We start from the raw sequence: 19,988 nt of genomic DNA, 5'->3' as shown, positions 1-19,988 counted from the left end.
GTGTGTGACCCCCCAGCAGTAAGGTAAGCTTACAGGAGGAGGGATGTTACATTGTGTTACTATCAGTGTGACCCCCCCCCCCCCCCCAGCAGTAAGGTAAGCTTACAGGAGGAGGGATGTTACATTGTGTTACTATCAGTGTGACCCCCCCCAGCAGTAAGGTAAGCTCACAGGAGGAGGGATGTTACATTGTGTTACTATCAGTGTGTGACCCCAGCAGTAAGGTAAGCTTACAGGAGGAGGGATGTTACATTGTGTTACTATCAGTGTGTGACCCCAGCAGTAAGGTAAGCTTACAGGAGGAGGGATGTTACATTGTGTTACTATCAGTGTGACCCCCCAGCAGTAAGGTAAGCTTACAGGAGGAGGGATGTTACATTGTGTTACTATCAGTGTGTGACCCCAGCAGTAAGGTAAGCTTACAGGAGGAGGGGTGTTACATTGTGTTACTATCAGTGTGACCCCAGCAGTAAGGTAAGCTTACAGGAGGAGGGATGTTACATTGTGTTACTATCAGTGTGACCCCCCCAGCAGTAAGGTAAGCTTACAGGAGGAGGGATGTTACATTGTGTTACTATCAGTGTGACCCCAGCAGTAAGGTAAGCTTACAGGAGGAGGGATGTTACATTGTGTTACTATCAGTGTGTGACCCCAGCAGTAAGGTAAGCTTACAGGAGGAGGGATGTTACATTGTGTTACTATCAGTGTGTGACCCCAGCAGTAAGGTAAGCTTACAGGAGGAGGGGTGTTACATTGTGTTACTATCAGTGTGTGACCCCAGCAGTAAGGTAAGCTTACAGGAGGAGGGATGTTACATTGTGTTACTATCAGTGTGACCCCCCCAGCAGTAAGGTAAGCTTACAGGAGGAGGGGTGTTACATTGTGTTACTATCAGTGTGTGACCCCAGCAGTAAGGTAAGCTTACAGGAGGAGGGATGTTACATTGTGTTACTATCAGTGTGTGACCCCAGCAGTAAGGTAAGCTTACAGGAGGAGGGGTGTTACATTGTGTTACTATCAGTGTGTGACCCCAGCAGTAAGGTAAGCTTACAGGAGGAGGGGTGTTACATTGTGTTACTATCAGTGTGTGACCCCAGCAGTAAGGTAAGCTTACAGGAGGAGGGATGTTACATTGTGTTACTATCAGTGTGTGACCCCAGCAGTAGGGTAAGCTTACAGGAGGAGGGATGTTACATTGTGTTACTATCAGTGTGTGACCCCCAGCAGTAAGGTAAGCTTACAGGAGGAGGGATGTTACATTGTGTTACTATCAGTGTGACCCCAGCAGTAAGGTAAGCTTACAGGAGGAGGGGTGTTACATTGTGTTACTATCAGTGTGTGACCCCAGCAGTAAGGTAAGCTTACAGGAGGAGGGATGTTACATTGTGTTACTATCAGTGTGTGACCCCCCCCCCCCCCCAGCAGTAAGGTAAGCTTACAGGAGGGGGGATGTTACATTGTGTTACTATCAGTGTGTGACCCCCCACCCCCCCAGCAGTAAGGTAAGCTTACAGGAGGAGGGATGTTACATTGTGTTACTATCAGTGTGTGACCCCCCCCCCCCCCAGCAGTAAGGTAAGCTTACAGGAGGAGGGGTGTTACATTGTGTTACTATCAGTGTGTGACCCCCCAGCAGTAAGGTAAGCTTACAGGAGGAGGGATGTTACATTGTGTTACTATCAGTGTGACCCCAGCAGTAAGGTAAGCTTACAGGAGGAGGGGTGTTACATTGTGTTACTATCAGTGTGTGACCCCAGCAGTAAGGTAAGCTTACAGGAGGAGGGATGTTACATTGTGTTACTATCAGTGTGACCCCAGCAGTAAGGTAAGCTTACAGGAGGAGGGATGTTACATTGTGTTACTATCAGTGTGTGACCCCCCCCCCCCCCAGCAGTAAGGTAAGCTTACAGGAGGAGGGATGTTACATTGTGTTACTATCAGTGTGACCCCAGCAGTAAGGTAAGCTTACAGGAGGAGGGATGTTACATTGTGTTACTATCGGTGTGACCCCCCAGCAGTAAGGTAAGCTTACAGGAGGAGGGATGTTACATTGTGTTACTATCAGTGTGACCCCAGCAGTAAGGTAAGCTTACAGGAGGAGGGGTGTTACATTGTGTTACTATCAGTGTGACCCCAGCAGTAAGGTAAGCTTACAGGAGGAGGGATGTTACATTGTGTTACTATTAGTGTGACCCCAGCAGTAAGGTAAGCTTACAGGAGGAGGGATGTTACATTGTGTTACTATCAGTGTGTGACCCCAGCAGTAAGGTAAGCTTACAGGAGGAGGGATGTTACATTGTGTTACTATCAGTGTGTGACCCCAGCAGTAAGGTAAGATTACAGGAGGAGGGATGTTACATTGTGTTACTATCAGTGTGACCCCAGCAGTAAGGTAAGCTTACAGGAGGAGGGATGTTACATTGTGTTACTATCAGTGTGACCCCCCAGCAGTAAGGTAAGCTTACAGGAGGAGGGGTGTTACATTGTGTTACTATCAGTGTGACCCCCCAGCAGTAAGGTAAGCTTACAGGAGGAGGGGTGTTACATTGTGTTACTATCAGTGTGTGACCCCAGCAGTAAGGTAAGCTTACAGGAGGAGGGATGTTACATTGTGTTACTATCAGTGTGTGACCCCAGCAGTAAGGTAAGCTTACAGGAGGAGGGATGTTACATTGTGTTACTATCAGTGTGTGACCCCAGCAGTAAGGCAAGCTTACAGGAGGAGGGATGTTACATTGTGTTACTATCAGTGTGACCCCCCCCCCCAGCAGTAAGGTAAGCTTACAGGAGGAGGGATGTTACATTGTGTTACTATCAGTGTGTGACCCCAGCAGTAAGGTAAGCTTACAGGAGGAGGGGTGTTACATTGTGTTACTATCAGTGTGACCCCCCCAGCAGTAAGGTAAGCTTACAGGAGAAGGGATGTTACATTGTGTTACTATCAGTGTGTGACCCCAGCAGTAAGGTAAGCTTACAGGAGGAGGGGTGTTACATTGTGTTACTATCAGTGTGTGACCCCAGCAGTAAGGTAAGCTTAAAGGAGGAGGGATGTTACATTGTGTTACTATCAGTGTGTGACCCCCCCAGCAGTAAGGTAAGCTTACAGGAGGAGGGGTGTTACATTGTGTTACTATCAGTGTGACCCCCCCAGCAGTAAGGTAAGCTTACAGGAGGAGGGGTGTTACATTGTGTTACTATCAGTGTGTGACCCCAGCAGTAAGGTAAGCTTACAGGAGGAGGGATGTTACATTGTGTTACTATCAGTGTGTGACCCCAGCAGTAAGGTAAGCTTACAGGAGGAGGGGTGTTACATTGTGTTACTATCAGTGTGTGACCCCCCAGCAGTAAGGTAAGCTTACAGGAGGAGGGATGTTACATTGTGTTACTATCAGTGTGACCAGGGCCGGCCTTAGGGTAGATGGCGCCCTGTGCGAAACTTTCTTTTGGCGCCCCCCCCCCCCCCCGCCCCTGTTGATACCCCCTAATGGTGACATAGACTAAATCTCACAGCCTCCCATCCCTCCAGACAACCCCCACAATAAAACCACAAACGGGACAGGAGGCTGTAGGATTTAGATACAATATACTAAATCCTACTACAACAAGCTCCACCCCTAAACCCCAGCCCCCCCAAACCCCCCGACCCCCGATAGAAGTACCATCTATGTATGTATCTATCGATCATCTACCCCCCCCCCCCCCCCCCGTTATATATGTGACCTTTTAATCACTTTTTGAATTTTTCTCTGGGATGTGACTTCACTAAAAAACTGCAAATTTGGACTTGGCCTATTTGGCAATTACACTGTTTACCGTGGGGGCAGTAGTTATGCACTGTTTAGCTGTTGGGGTATGCTGGGGGCAGTAGTTATGCACTGTTTAGCTGTTGGGGTATGCTGGGGGTAGTAGTTATGCACTGTTTAGCTGTTGGGGTATGCTGGGGGCAGTAGTTGTGCACTGTTTAGCTGTTGGGTATGCTAGGGGTAGTAGTTATGCACTGTTTAGCTGTTGGGGTATGATGGGGGCAGTAGTTATGCACTGTTTAGCTGTTGGGGTATGCTGGGGGTAGTAGTTATGCACTGTTTAGCTGTTGGGGTATGCTGGGGGCAGTAGTTATGCACTGTTTAGCTGTTGGGGTATGCTGGGGATAGTAGTTATGCACTGTTTAGCTGTTGGGGTATGCTGGGGGCAGTAGTTATGCACTGTTTAGCTGTTGGGGTATGCTGGGGGTAGTAGTCATGCACTGTTTAGCTGTTGGGGTATGCTGGGGCAGTAGTTATGCACTGTTTAGCTGTTGGGGTATGCTGGGGGTAGTAGTCATGCACTGTTTAGCTGTTGGGGTATGCTGGGGCAGTAGTTATGCACTGTTTAGCTGTTGGGGTATGCTGGGGGCAGTAGTTATGCACTGTTTAGCTGTTGGGATATGCTGGGGCAGTAGTTATGCACTGTTTAGCTGTTGGGGTATGATGGGGGCAGTAGTTATGCACTGTTTAGCTGTTGGGTATGCTGGGGGCAGTAGTTATACACTGTTTAGCTGTTGGGATATGCTGGGGCAGTAGTTATGCACTGTTTAGCTGTTGGGTATGCTGGGGGCAGTAGTTATGCACTGTTTAGCTGTTGGGTATGCTGGGGGCAGTAGTTATGCACTGTTTAGCTGTTGGGGTATGCTGGGGATAGTAGTTATGCACTGTTTAGCTGTTGGGTATGCTGGGGGCAGTAGTTGTGCACTGTTTAGCTGTTGGGGTATGCTGGGGATAGTAGTTATGCACTGTTTAGCTGTTGGGGTATGCTGGGGGCAGTAGTTATGCACTGTTTAGCTGTTGGGTATGCTGGGGATAGTAGTTATGCACTGTTTAGCTGTTGGGGTATGATGGGGGCAGTAGTTATGCACTGTTTAGCTGTTGGGGTATGCTGGGGGCAGTAGTTATGCACTGTTTCAGCTGTTGGGGTATGCTGGGGGCAGTAGTTATGTACTGTTTAGCTGTTGGGTATGCTGGGGATAGTAGTTATGCACTGTTTAGCTGTTGGGGTATGATGGGGGCAGTAGTTATGCACTGTTTAGCTGTTGGGGTATGCTGGGGGCAGTAGTTATGCACTGTTTAGCTGTTGGGGTATGCTGGGGGCAGTAGTTATGTACTGTTTAGCTGTTGGGGTATGCTGGGGGCAGTAGTTATGCACTGTTTAGCTGTTGGGGTATGCTGGGGGCAGTAGTTATGTACTGTTTAGCTGTTGGGTATGCTGGGGGTAGTAGTTATGTACTGTTCAGCTGTTGGGGTATGCTGGGGGCAGTAGTTATGCACTGTTTAGCTGTTGGGGTATGATGGGGGCAGTAGTTATGTACTGTTTAGCTGTTGGGGTATGATGGGGGCAGTAGTTATGTACTGTTTCAGCTGATATATAGATAGATAGAAGGGAAAGAGGTAGAGAGACAGAGGAGAGAGAATCATCAGACTTACAGCAGGGGCCCAGGATCCTGGAGGCTGCAGCATTGCTGAGGAGGAGGAGGGAGGAGGCACATGGCTGGGCAGAGGTCACAGGTCAGCACACTGATGGGACCTGAGCACCCTGCAGGCTGCAATGTGGCAAGAAAAAAGTCAGCCTCCCACCCGTGGTGGGTGCCGGGGGGCGGGGCTTGTCGGCGGGGGCGGAGCTTACCGGGACCAACCCGGAACATTACTTTGCCAGGTTCCTAGCCCGTCTATTGTCTGGAGCGCCCAAACCAACTACTATGTAAGGAGGGCAGGCGGCCAGTTAGGGGGGCGCTCTGGCAGACAGACAGAACGTCTGTCTGCCAGACCAGTTAAGTGTGCAGCTGACTGCCAGAGCGCCCCCTAGCTGGCCAGGAGTGATGCGCCCTGTGCAACCGCACAGCTCGCACACCCCAAAGGCCGGCCCTGAGTGTGACCCCCCAGCAGTAAGGTAAGCTTACAGGAGGAGGGATGTTACATTGTGTTACTATCAGTGTGACCCCCCCAGCAGTAAGGTAAGCTTACAGGAGGAGGGGTGTTACATTGTGTTACTATCAGTGTGACCCCCCAGTAGTAAGGTAAGCTTACAGGAGGAGGGGTGTTACATTGTGTTACTATCAGTGTGTGACCCCAGCAGTAAGGTAAGCTTACAGGAGGAGGGATGTTACATTGTGTTACTATCAGTGTGTGACCCCAGTAGTAAGGTAAGCTTACAGGAGGAGGGGTGTTACATTGTGTTACTATCAGTGTGTGACCCCCCAGCAGTAAGGTAAGCTTACAGGAGGAGGGATGTTACATTGTGTTACTATCAGTGTGACCCCCCAGTAGTAAGGTAAGCTTACAGGAGGAGGGGTGTTACATTGTGTTACTATCAGTGTGTGACCCCCCCCCCCCCAGCAGTAAGGTAAGCTTACAGGAGGAGGGATGTTACATTGTGTTACTATCAGTGTGTGACCCCAGCAGTAAGGTAAGCTTACAGGAGGAGGGGTGTTACATTGTGTTACTATCAGTGTGACCCCAGCAGTAAGGTAAGCTTACAGGAGGAGGGATGTTACATTGTGTTACTATCAGTGTGTGACCCCCCCAGCAGTAAGGTAAGCTTACAGGAGGAGGGATGTTACATTGTGTTACTATCAGTGTGACCCCCCAGCAGTAAGGTAAGCTTACAGGAGGAGGGATGTTACATTGTGTTACTATCAGTGTGTGACCCCAGCAGTAAGGTAAGCTTACAGGAGGAGGGATGTTACATTGTGTTACTATCAGTGTGACCCCAGCAGTAAGGTAAGCTTACAGGAGGAGGGATGTTACATTGTGTTACTATCAGTGTGTGACCCCAGCAGTAAGGTAAGCTTACAGGAGGAGGGATGTTACATTGTGTTACTATCAGTGTGACCCCCCCCCCCAGCAGTAAGGTAAGCTTACAGGAGGAGGGATGTTACATTGTGTTACTATCAGTGTGTGACCCCCCAGCAGTAAGGTAAGCTTACAGGAGGAGGGATGTTACATTGTGTTACTATCAGTGTGTGACCCCCCAGCAGTAAGGTAAGCTTACAGGAGGAGGGATGTTACATTGTGTTACTATCAGTGTGACCCCCCCCCTCCAGCAGTAAGGTAAGCTTACAGGAGGAGGGATGTTACATTGTGTTACTATCAGTGTGTGACCCCCCAGCAGTAAGGTAAGCTTACAGGAGGAGGGATGTTACATTGTGTTACTATCAGTGTGTGACCCCAGCAGTAAGGTAAGCTTACAGGAGGAGGGGTGTTACATTGTGTTACTATCAGTGTGACCCCCCAGCAGTAAGGTAAGCTTACAGGAGGAGGGATGTTACATTGTGTTACTATCAGTGTGTGACCCCAGCAGTAAGGTAAGCTTACAGGAGGAGGGATGTTACATTGTGTTACTATCAGTGTGACCCCCCCCCAGCAGTAAGGTAAGCTTACAGGAGGAGGGATGTTACATTGTGTTACTATCAGTGTGTGACCCCCCAGCAGTAAGGTAAGCTTACAGGAGGAGGGATGTTACATTGTGTTACTATCAGTGTGTGACCCCCCAGCAGTAAGGTAAGCTTACAGGAGGAGGGATGTTACATTGTGTTACTATCAGTGTGACCCCCCCCCCTCCAGCAGTAAGGTAAGCTTACAGGAGGAGGGATGTTACATTGTGTTACTATCAGTGTGTGACCCCCCAGCAGTAAGGTAAGCTTACAGGAGGAGGGATGTTACATTGTGTTACTATCAGTGTGTGACCCCAGCAGTAAGGTAAGCTTACAGGAGGAGGGGTGTTACATTGTGTTACTATCAGTGTGACCCCAGCAGTAAGGTAAGCTTACAGGAGGAGGGGTGTTACATTGTGTTACTATCAGTGTGACCCCCCAGCAGTAAGGTAAGCTTACAGGAGGAGGGATGTTACATTGTGTTACTATCAGTGTGTGACCCCAGCAGTAAGGTAAGCTTACAGGAGGAGGGATGTTACATTGTGTTACTATCAGTGTGTGACCCCAGCAGTAAGGTAAGCTTACAGGAGGAGGGATGTTACATTGTGTTACTATCAGTGTGTGACCCCAGCAGTAAGGTAAGCTTACAGGAGAAGGGATGTTACATTGTGTTACTATCAGTGTGACCCCAGCAGTAAGGTAAGCTTACAGGAGGAGGGATGTTACATTGTGTTACTATCAGTGTGTGACCCCAGCAGTAAGGTAAGCTTACAGGAGGTGGGATGTTACATATGCTGTGGCCCCTGTATGGTTGGGGTCCCTGGCTGTGAAATAAAGGTCACAGCAGGACTAGCCCCTCCTTGTGCTCCAGTTGTCTCCTCTTCTCCCCCAGACGCTCCTCCTCCTGAATGACCCCCCAAGGATGGAGAAGGACAGGAATGAGATCAGTAAGAGAATATTACACGTCACCTTGGAGATCATCCGCCTGCTGACCGGAGAGGTAACTTCTCTAGATTTCCACCATTGTTGTCTGGGCTCTTTGGCCCCCTCCCTCCCCCGCTCTATGTTCTGGATCTGGTCTCCTCTTTGTAGGTGCGGTGGTCTCCAGCACTGACCCCAGTAGTCCAGATGTGTCTCCTCCTCCTCCTCCTCCTCACTAGAGCTCTATACAGGGGGACAATCTCCTCTTTGTAGTGAGGAGGAGGCAGGAATACTGGGCTCAGTCCCCTCATTGTCTCTCTCCATCCCCAGGATTACACCATAGTGAAGAAGACATGGGGGGAGGGTGTGGCCTTCCCCCAGGAGTCAGGAGGGCGGAGCAGGGCCTGGGGCCCCATCACGGAGCCTCCATCACTGATACATGAGCAGAAGATCCTAGAACTCACCCACAGGATGACTGAGCTGCTGACTGGAGAGGTGACACTGGGGAATGCTGGGAGATGATAGAGTAATCCAGGAGGCAGCAGGCTGGGGGGGATGACTGTGTGATCATTGTGTGTGTCAGGTTCCTATAAGGTGTCAGGATGTGGCCGTCTATTTCTCCATGGAGGAGTGGGAGTATGTAGAAGGACACAAGGATCTGTACCGGGGGGAGCAGCCGCTCATGATGGAGGATCAGCCGCCCGGCCTCACAGCACAAGGTAAGAGGAGACCTTCCTGATGCTAGAGAGCAGGGGGGGAGGGGCCCTTAGATTATCATCCTCCTTCCATCCTCCTCCCCCCCTCCCCCTCCTCCTCCCATCCTCCTCCCATCCTCCTCCTCCTGATGACATGTAGCAGTGTATAATGGATTGGCTCCCTGTGTGTTCCCTACAGATGGAGGCAGTGACAGGAATCCCCCAGAGAGGTGTCCCCGTCCTCTGTATTCCCAGGACTGTCCAGAGGGAAATGTCCCAGCAGACAATCAGCAGGTAGATGAGGCTGATGCTATAGCACTATATCTCTATAGCGCCCCCCGGTGCTGGTGGTTGTTGCTCCTGCACTCATAGATGTGATGAGGCTGATAGATACATGTTGCTGGTTTCTTATGTTGATGTGTTAGATTTTCCCTCCTGTCTGCTGGATTGTACTGAATTGTTCTATATGTCCCATCAGGGGGGAGATCAGGTGACTAATATTAAAGTGGAGGATGAAGCAGAAGAAGAGAGGATGAGGGGCGATCCCTGGTGTATGAGTGAGGTGAAGGAGGAGGAGACGCCGGCAGCTGCTATACCAGGTAGGGGAGGATGGAGTTACACAGGGTGATGCTTCCAACCCCCATCAATTTCCTTTAGCGTTGCTTCACACGTACCGTATCACAGTGGATTTGACAGTGCGGATTAATGCTGCGTTCATTCATTTAGTGAAATCCGCTGTGATGCGGTACGTGTGAAGCTTCCCTACAGGAGAACTCTGGATACAAATAAATTCCAGGGCAGGCTGTGGGTCGGGGGGGCTGCTGATGTTGGATATAGCCCCAAGGTGTCCTGGAATACGTAAATATGGCCAGAGATATCCAACACAACGGTATACAAAAGAGAGAGGGCAGATAAAGGCTGAAGTCATACATCACATCCCGGTTCAGTTACCAGTCAGAGCCCAAAATGTATCCACAACGAGGTGTGTGCTATACTGTATGTATGTGTGTATATATATATATATGTGTGTATGTATCTGTGTGCGATTCCACCATAATCAGAATCTTATGTATTTCCCTAAAAAAAAACATTTATTTAAAGGGGTAGTGTACCTCCCCAAAAATTCTTTCAAATCAACTGTTCCCAGCAAGTGCCAGAGATTTGTAATTTACTTGTAAAATAATTTTTATTTACTATTTTAAAAAAATCTCCAGTCTTCCAGTACTTATCAGCTGCTGTATGTCCTACAGGAAGTGGTGTATTTTCTCCAGTGTGACACAGTGCTCTCTGCTGCCACCTCTGTCCATGTCAGGAACTGTCCAGAGCAGCAGCAAATCCACATAGAAAACCTCTCCTGCTCACCAGACTGGAAAGAATATACCACTTCCTGCAGGACATACATCAGCTGATAAGTACCGGAACACTTATCTGTATAACTTTCTGGCACCCGTTGATTTGAAAGAAAAATTTTGATGATCAACCCCTTTAATTTGAACTTTCTCTTAACCTAACAGAAAATTTCTATGAGAATTATGAGGAAACCTTCATGTTTCCTGTGAATTATAAAGAAGAGGATGAAGGTGCGGAGCAGCGCTCCTCAGGAGAAGCCCTCCTCCCCCTTACTGTACATCCAGGACGTCATACTACAGATCTATCATATAATCCTCCTGACCATGAGGAACCCTCTTCTGACCGCTCACACACCACTACCACAAGGACACAGCAGAAAAGTGGTAAAAAAATTCAATGTGATGAATGTGGAAAAGAGTTCACAAAAAGATCAGGTCTTTTTAGACATAAAAAGCGTCACACAGGCGAGAAACCATATTCATGTTCAAAATGTGGGAAATGTTTTACACAAAAACCCCATCTTGTTGCACATGAAATAACTCACACAGGAGAGAAGCCATATTCATGTTCAGAATGTGGGAAAAGTTTTACAAATAAATCTTATCTTGTTATACATAAGAGAAATCACACCGGAGAGAAAACACATTTATGTTCGGAATGTGGAAAATGCTTTTTTACTAAAGTTTATCTTAAAAATCATCTAAGAAGTCACACAGGGGAAAGGCCATACTCCTGTTCAGATTGTGGAAAGTGTTTTACACAAAAATCCCATCTTGTTAAACATGAGAGAAGTCACACAGGGGAAAAGCCATATTCATGTTCAGAATGTGGGAAAAGTTTTACACAAAAAACCCATCTTATTTCACATGAGAGAATTCACACAGGAGAGAAGCCATATTCATGTTCACAATGTGGGAAATGCTTCATTAATAAATCACATCTTGATAAACACGAGAGCATACACACAGGTGAGAAACCGTATTCATGTTCACAATGTGGCAGATGGTTTGCAAAAAAATCAAATCTTGTTATACATGAGAGAGTTCACACAGGTGAGAAGCCGTATTCATGTTTCGAATGCGGGAAATTGTTTGCAAAGAAATCAAATCTTGTTACACATAAGAGAATCCACACCGGGGAGAAACCATATCCATGTTCAGATTGTGGAAAATGTTTTACCAGAAAATCAGAGCTTGTTCTACATAAGAGAAGTCACACGGGAGAAAAACCATATTCATGTTCAGAATGTGGAAAATGTTTTGCAAACAAATCAAACCTTGTTATACATGAGAGGAGGCACACAGGAGACAAGCCTTATTCATGTTCAGACTGTGGGAAATGTTTTACAAGAAAAGCAGATTTGGTTTTACATGAGAGAATTCACACCGGAGAGAAACCATATTCGTGTTCAGAATGTGGGAAATGTTTCACAAGAAAAGCTGATCTTGTTATACATAAAAGAATTCACACAGGAGAGAAGTCGTATTCATGTTCAGAATGTGGGAAATGTTTTATTACTAAAGGTACACTAAGTAAACACGAGAGAACCCACACAGGAGAAAAGCTGCAATGATATTAATGTAATTCTTTTTGTGCATCATATAAAGATGATGAAACAGAATAAAAAGCTAGAACAATATAAAGACATGTTCTTCTATGATTTCCTGGCGCTGTGGCACAGTCCCTGGCAGACTTATTATAAGGCCTCATTCACATGGGGGGGGGGGGGGGGGGTTTATGGTCCCCTTGTAGCTTGTGTCCTGTGTCAGGCTGTGCAGCAGGTTACAGCTGGTCTTACAGCATAGGGTTAACTCACAGCTGCTATTAATCCTACCAGCCTATCTAAGGGGGCTACAAGCTAGGAGTGATATATCCTGCTGCCTCTGAGGAGGAGTGATGTGTATATACTACCGCCTCTGAGGAGGAGTGATATATATATATATACTACCGCCTCTAAGGAGGAGTGATGTGCATATACTACCGCCTCTGAGGAGGAGTGATATATATATACTACCACCTCTGAGAAGGAGTGATGTGTATATACTACCGCCTCTGAGGAGGAGTGATATATATATACTGCCGCCTCTGAGAAGGAGTGATATATCCTGCCGCCTCTGAGGAGGAGTGATGTGTATATACTACCGCCTCTGAGGAGGAGTGATGTGTATATACTACCGCCTCTGAGGAGGAGTGATATATCCTGCCGCCTCTGAGGAGGAGTGATGTGTATATACTACCGCCTCTGAGGAGGAGTGATATATATATACTGCCACCTCTGAGAAGGAGTGATGTGTATATACTACCGCCTCTGAGGAGGAGTGATATATCCTGCCGCCTCTGAGGAGGAGTGATGTGTATATACTACCGCCTCTGAGGAGGAGTGATATATATATACTGCCACCTCTGAGAAGGAGTGATATATCCTGCCGCCTCTGAGGAGGAGTGATGTGTATATACTACCGCCTCTGAGGAGGAGTGATATATATATATATACTACCGCCTCTAAGGAGGAGTGATGTGCATATACTACCGCCTCTGAGGAGGAGTGATATATATATACTGCCGCCTCTGAGAAGGAGTGATATATCCTGCCGCCTCTGAGGAGGAGTGATGTGTATATACTACCGCCTCTGAGGAGGAGTGATGTGCATATACTACCGCCTCTGAGGAGGAGTGATATATATATACTGCCACCTCTGAGAAGGAGTGATGTGTATATACTACCGCCTCTGAGGAGGAGTGATATATATATACTGCCGCCTCTGAGAAGGAGTGATATATCCTGCCGCCTCTGAGGAGGAGTGATGTGTATATACTACCGCCTCTGAGGAGCAGTGATGTGTATATCCTGCCGCCTCTGAGGAGGAGTGATATATACTACCGCCTCTGAGGAGGATTGATGTGTATGTACTACCGCCTCTGAGGAGCAGTTATGTGTATATACTACCGCCTCTGAGAAGGAGTGATATATATATATACTACCGCCTCTGAGAAGGAGTGATATATATATATATATACTACCGCCTCTGAGAAGTGATATATATATATAATATACTGCCGCCTCTGAGAAGGAGTGATATATGCTACCACCTCTGAGGAGTGATATATATATATATATATATACTACCGCCTCTGAGGAGGAGTGATGTATATACTACCGTCTCTGAGGAGGAGTGATGTATATGCTACCGTCTCTGAGGAGGAGTGATTTATATGCTACCGTCTCTCAGAAGGAGTGATATATATCCTACCGCCTCTGAGAAGGAGTGATATATATACACTACCGCCTCTGAGGAAGAGTGATACATCCTGCCGCTTCTGAAGAGGAGTGATGTATATACTGCCGCCTCTGAGAAGGAGTGATATATGCTACCACCTCTGAGGAGTGATATATATATATACTACCGCCTCTGAGGAGGAGTGATGTATACTACCGCCTCTGAGGAGTGATATATATATACTACCGCCTCTGAGAAGAAGTGATATATATACTACCGCCTCTGAGGAGGAGTGATGTATACTACCGCCTCTGAGAAGGAGTGATATATGCTACCACCTCTGAGGAGTGATATATATATACTACCGCCTCTGAGAAGAAGTGATATATATACTGCCGCCTCTGAGGAGGAGTGATGTATATACTACCGTCTCTGAGGAGGAGTGATGTATATACTACCGCCTCTGAGGAGGAGTGATGTATATACTACCGTCTCTGAGGAGGAGTGATGTATATACTACCGTCTCTGAGGAGGAGTGATGTATATACTACCGTCTCTGAGGAGGAGTGATGTATATGCTACCGTCTCTCAGAAGGAGTGATATATATATACACTACCGCCTCTGAGGAAGAGTGATACATCCTGCCGCTTCTGAAGAGGAGTGATGTATATACTACCGCCTCTGAGAAGGAGTGATATATGCTACCACCTCTGAGGAGTGATATATATATATACTACCACCTCTGAGGAGTGATATATATATATATACTACCGCCTCTGAGGAGGAGTCATGTATACTACCGCCTCTGAGGAAAGATATATACTACCCCCTCTAAGGAGTGATATATATATATAAATACTACCGCCTCTGAGGAGTAATATATATACTACCGCCTCTGAGAAGGAGTGATATATACTACCGCCTCTGAGGAGTGATCTATGCTACCATATTCATGTTCAGAATGTGAGAAATGCTTTTCAAGTAAACAAAATCTTGTTATACATGAGAGAAGTCACACAGGAGTGAAGCCATATTCATGAGTGTGGGAAATGTTGCATGAATGTTGCAGGTAAATCATTTCTTGTTTTACATGGGAGAAGTCACACAGGAGAGAACGGCTATTCATGTTCACTGTGTGGGAAATGCTTTACCAGTAAATCATATTTTGCTGTACATGAACGAATTCACACAGGAGGGAAGCCATATTTATGTTCAGAATGTAGAAACGTTTTTACAGATAAATCAACTTGTGTTAGACATGAGAAGTCACACAGGGTTGAAGCGTTTTTGATGATTTGTGGAAAATGTTTTTCAAACTCCTGAGAAAATTCACAAAAGTAAATGGTGTTCCTGGTTGGTACAATCTATCCCCCCTCTGCCTCAACCACTCCATGGAAAGTGCCCTCACTAAGGTGACCAATGATCTATTGACTGCTAAATCCTCCTGCCACCTCCACACCTCACCCCTCACACACCACCTCTACACCTCACTACCTCACACACCACCTCCACCTCCACACCTCACTACCACACACATCACCTCCACACCTCACTCCCTCACACACCACCTCCACACCTCACTACCTCACACACCACCTCCACACCTCACTACCTCACACACCACCTCCACACCTCACTACCTCACACACCACCTCCACACCTCACTACCTCACACATCACCTCCACACCTCACTACGTCACACACCACCTCCACACCTCACACACCACCTCCACACCTCACACACCACCTCCACCCCTCACACACCACCTCCACACCACCTCCACACCTCACTACCTCACACACCACCTCCACACCTCACCACCTCCACACCTCACACACCACCTCCACACCTCACTCCCTCTCAAACCACCTCCACACCTTACTACCTCACACACCACCTCCACACCTCACCACCTCCACACCTCACCCCTCACACACCACCTCCACACCTCACACACCACCTCCACACCTCACTACCACACACACCACCTCCACACCTCACACACCACCTCCACACCTTACTACCTCACACACCACCTCCACACCTCACTACCTCACACACCACCTCCACACCTCACACACCACCTCCACCTCCACACCTCACTACCACACACACCACCTCCACACCTCACACACCACCTCCACACCTCACTACCTCACACACCACCTCTACACCTCACTACCTCACACACCACCTCTACACCTCACTACCTCACACACCACCTCCACACCTCACCACCTCCACACCTCACACGGCACCTCTACACCTCACTCCCTCTCAAACCACCTCCACACCTTACTACCTCACACACCACCTCCACACCTCACCACCTCCACACCTCACCCCTCACACACCACCTCCACACCTCACACACCACCTCCACCTCCACACCTCACTACCACACACACCACCTCCACACCTCACACACCACCTCCACACCTTACTACCTCACACACCACCTCCACACCTCACTACCTCACACACCACCTCCACACCTCACACACCACCTCCACCTCCACACCTCACTACCTCACACACCACCTCCCTCACACACCACCCCCACACCTCGCTACCTCACACACCACCTCCACACCTCCCCCCGTCACACACCACCTCCACACCTCACCCCCCACACACCACCCCCTCACACACCACCTCCACACCTCACTACCTCACACACCACCTCCACACCTCACTACCTCACACACCACCTCCACACCTCCCCCCTCACACACCACCCCCACACCTTACCACCTCCTCACACACCACCTCCACACCTCACCCCCTCACACACCACCCCCACACCTCACTACATCACACCCCACCTCCACACCTCCCCCCTCCTCACCTTACCACCTCCACACCTTACTACCTCACACACCACCTCCACACCTCACCACCCCCACACCTCACTACCTCACACACCACCTCCAAACCTCACTACCTCACACACCACCTCCACACCACCTCCACACCTCACCCCTCACACACCACCTCCACACCTCACCCCTCACACACCACCTCCACACCTCAGCCATCACACACCACCTCCACACCTCACACACCACCTCCACACCTCACCCCTCACACACCACCTCCACACCTCACACACCACCTCCACCCCTCACCCCCTCACACACCACCCCCACACCTCACACACCACCTCCACCCCTCACCCCCTCACACACCACCCCCACACCTCGCTACCTCACACACCACCTCCACACCTCACCCCGTCACACACCACCTCCACACCTCACCCCTCACACACCACCCCCTCACACACCACCTCCACACCTCACACACAACCTCCACATCTCCCCCCTCACACACCACCCCCACACCTTACCACCTCCTCACACACCACCTCCACACCTCACCCCCTCACACACCACCCCCACACCTCACTACCTCACACACCACCTCCACACCTCCCCCCTCCTCACCTTACCACCTCACACACCACCCCCACACCTTACTACCTCACACACCACCTCCACACCTCACACATCACCTCCACACCTCACCACCCCCACACCTCACACATCACCTCCACACCTCACCCCTTCACACACCACCCCCACACCTCACTACCTCACACACCACCTCCACACCTCACTACCTCACACATCACCTCCACACCTCACTACCTCACACATCACCTCCACACCTCACTACGTCACACATCACCTCCACACCTCACCCCCTCACACACCACCCCCACACCTCACACAGCACCTCCTCACCTCACACACCACCTCCACACCTCACCCCCTCACACACCACCTCCACACCTCACCCCCTCACACACCACCTCCACACTTCCTCACCTCACCCTTTCACACAACACTTCCACACCTTATCTACCCTCTTGACACATCAGGCACTCGCCTACCACAAAAACCTTGAAGAGCAGCCTGAAAAAAAAAAAAAAAAAAGCTCATTATCATTACAATCCTGTGGAAATCTGTATTTATGTCAATGTGGTGAATTAGTAAGGAGCTGCCATCTTCTATTGTTCAGTAGGGGTCATGTGACTATGTGGATGAGTTAGGGCGCTATTAGTTTATATTGGCTGCTACATTTCAGCTATTTGCATATGTGCTGTAATTGGCTGATTAGTGCTGTGCTGTGTGATATATGTATTTCTGAACATTCCGCCATTCATTTCTATGGGGAGGTTTTGAGTCTTGAAACATAAGTTTCTTAAGAAAAAGAAAACTAAGTCCAAAAATACTTAGCACACCTGTCACCACTGAGGGCTTTGTAGCACAGTTTGAATAGAGTCTGCACCCAAAGAGGTTCTGGCTATAATAACTGTAGAAAATTGGGAGAACAAGAAAAAAAGGGATTACAGTATACAGATTTATTAAGCACTACAACAGCTATATAAGAGTGACTGCTCCATCATCTGTATTATCCTGTATATAGCGAGGAAGAAGCCCCACCCACTACTGTCACATGATTGCAGGTCCTTCACCACAATCTCTTCTCTCCTGCACTGCTGAGCTCCGCCCCCTCATGTACTGGTCATATGATTGTGACATCATCACAGGTCCTACACCTCCAGCATCTACAAGATACAGAGCAGCTCCTCAGTGTGTGACCCCAGCAGTAACGTAAGCTTACAGGAGGAGGGATGTTACATTGTGTTACTATCAGTGTGACCCCAGCAGTAAGGTAAGCTTACAGGAGGAGGGGTGTTACATTGTGTTACTATCAGTGTGTGACCCCCCCAGCAGTAAGGTAAGCTTACAGGAGAAGGGATGTTACATTGTGTTACTATCAGTGTGTGACCCCCCCCCCCCCCCAGCAGTAAGGTAAGCTTACAGGAGAAGGGATGTTACATTGTGTTACTATCAGTGTGTGACCCCAGCAGTAAGGTAAGCTTACAGGAGAAGGGATGTTACATTGTGTTACTATCAGTGTGTGACCCCAGCAGTAAGTTAAGCTTACAGGAGGAGGGATGTTACATTGTGTTACTATCAGTGTGACCCCAGCAGTAAGGTAAGCTTACAGGAGGAGGGATGTTACATTGTGTTACTATCAGTGTGACCCCAGCAGTAAGGTAAGCTTACAGGAGGAGGAATGTTACATTGTGTTACTATCAGTGTGACCCCAGCAGTAAGGTAAGCTTACAGGAGGAGGGATGTTACATTGTGTTACTATCAGTGTGACCCCAGCAGTAAGGTAAGCTTACAGGAGGAGGGGTGTTACATTGTGTTACTATCAGTGTGACCCCCCCAGCAGTAAGGTAAGCTTACAGGAGGAGGGATGTTACATTGTGTTACTATCAGTGTGACCCCAGCAGTAAGGTAAGCTTACAGGAGGAGGGGTGTTACATTGTGTTACTATCAGTGTGACCCCCCCAGCAGTAAGGTAAGCTTACAGGAGGAGGGATGTTACATTGTGTTACTATCAGTGTGACCCCAGCAGTAAGGTAAGCTTACAGGAGGAGGGATGTTACATTGTGTTACTATCAGTGTGACCCCAGCAGTAAGGTAAGCTTACAGGAGGAGGGATGTTACATTGTGTTACTATCAGTGTGACCCCAGCAGTAAGGTAAGCTTACAGGAGGAGGGGTGTTACATTGTGTTACTATCAGTGTGACCCCCCCAGCAGTAAGGTAAGCTTACAGGAGGAGGGATGTTACATTGTGTTACTATCAGTGTGACCCCAGCAGTAAGGTAAGCTTACAGGAGGAGGGATGTTACATTGTGTTACTATCAGTGTGACCCCAGCAGTAAGGTAAGCTTACAGGAGGAGGGATGTTACATTGTGTTACTATCAGTGTGACCCCCCCAGCAGTAAGATAAGCTTACAGGAGGAGGGATGTTACATTGTGTTACTATCAGTGTGACCCCCCCAGCAGTAAGGTAAGCTTACAGGAGGAGGGATGTTACATTGTGTTACTATCAGTGTGTGACCCCCCAGCAGTAAGGTAAGCTTACAGGAGGAGGGGTGTTACATTGTGTTACTATCAGTGTGACCCCAGCAGTAAGGTAAGCTTACAGGAGGAGGGATGTTACATTGTGTTACTATCAGTGTGACCCCAGCAGTAAGGGTAGAGCCTAGAATGTATCCTCTCCTTTGAGTTTCTCACTGTAGGGGATACATTCTAGCATCTTCAGTAGTGAAAATGCTAGAATGTATCCTCTCCTTTGAGGCTCTCACTGTAGGGGATACATTCTAGCATCTTCAGTACTGAAATGGCTAGAATGTATCCTCTCCTCTGAATATATCCTCTCCTTTGAGTTTCTGCAGGGGATACATTCTATCATGTTTAGTATTGAAATGTCTAAAATATATACCCTCTCAGAGGAGAGGATACATTCTAGGCACTATAATGTATCCCCTACAGTGAGAGACTCAGAGGAGAGGATACATTCTAGCCATTTC

The 19,988-nt window shown here is 48.2% G+C and overlaps 2 protein-coding genes across 3 annotated transcripts in view; one reads left to right on the top strand and one right to left on the bottom strand.

Moving 5' to 3' along the window:
• The window catches only part of LOC138797143 (zinc finger protein 271-like), a 124,566-nt gene that overhangs the window by 17,784 nt on the left and 86,794 nt on the right, over nt 1-19,988 (bottom strand). The window lies entirely within an intron of this gene.
• LOC138797104 (zinc finger protein 850-like) overlaps nt 1-19,988 on the top strand; it is a 52,660-nt gene that overhangs the window by 9,621 nt on the left and 23,051 nt on the right. The window contains exons 8-9 of the mRNA XM_069976906.1: nt 10,533-11,934; nt 14,685-14,838. Of these exons, the coding sequence (XP_069833007.1) occupies nt 10,533-11,934; nt 14,685-14,838 (1,556 nt within the window). The remainder of the gene's footprint in view (nt 1-10,532; nt 11,935-14,684; nt 14,839-19,988) is intronic.

Source organism: Dendropsophus ebraccatus, chromosome 7 (assembly GCF_027789765.1).
Source record: "Dendropsophus ebraccatus isolate aDenEbr1 chromosome 7, aDenEbr1.pat, whole genome shotgun sequence".
Taxonomy (NCBI): domain Eukaryota; kingdom Metazoa; phylum Chordata; class Amphibia; order Anura; family Hylidae; genus Dendropsophus; species Dendropsophus ebraccatus.
The sequence above is the reverse complement of the archived record's forward strand: the minus strand, read 5'-3'. Positions and strand labels throughout refer to the sequence as shown.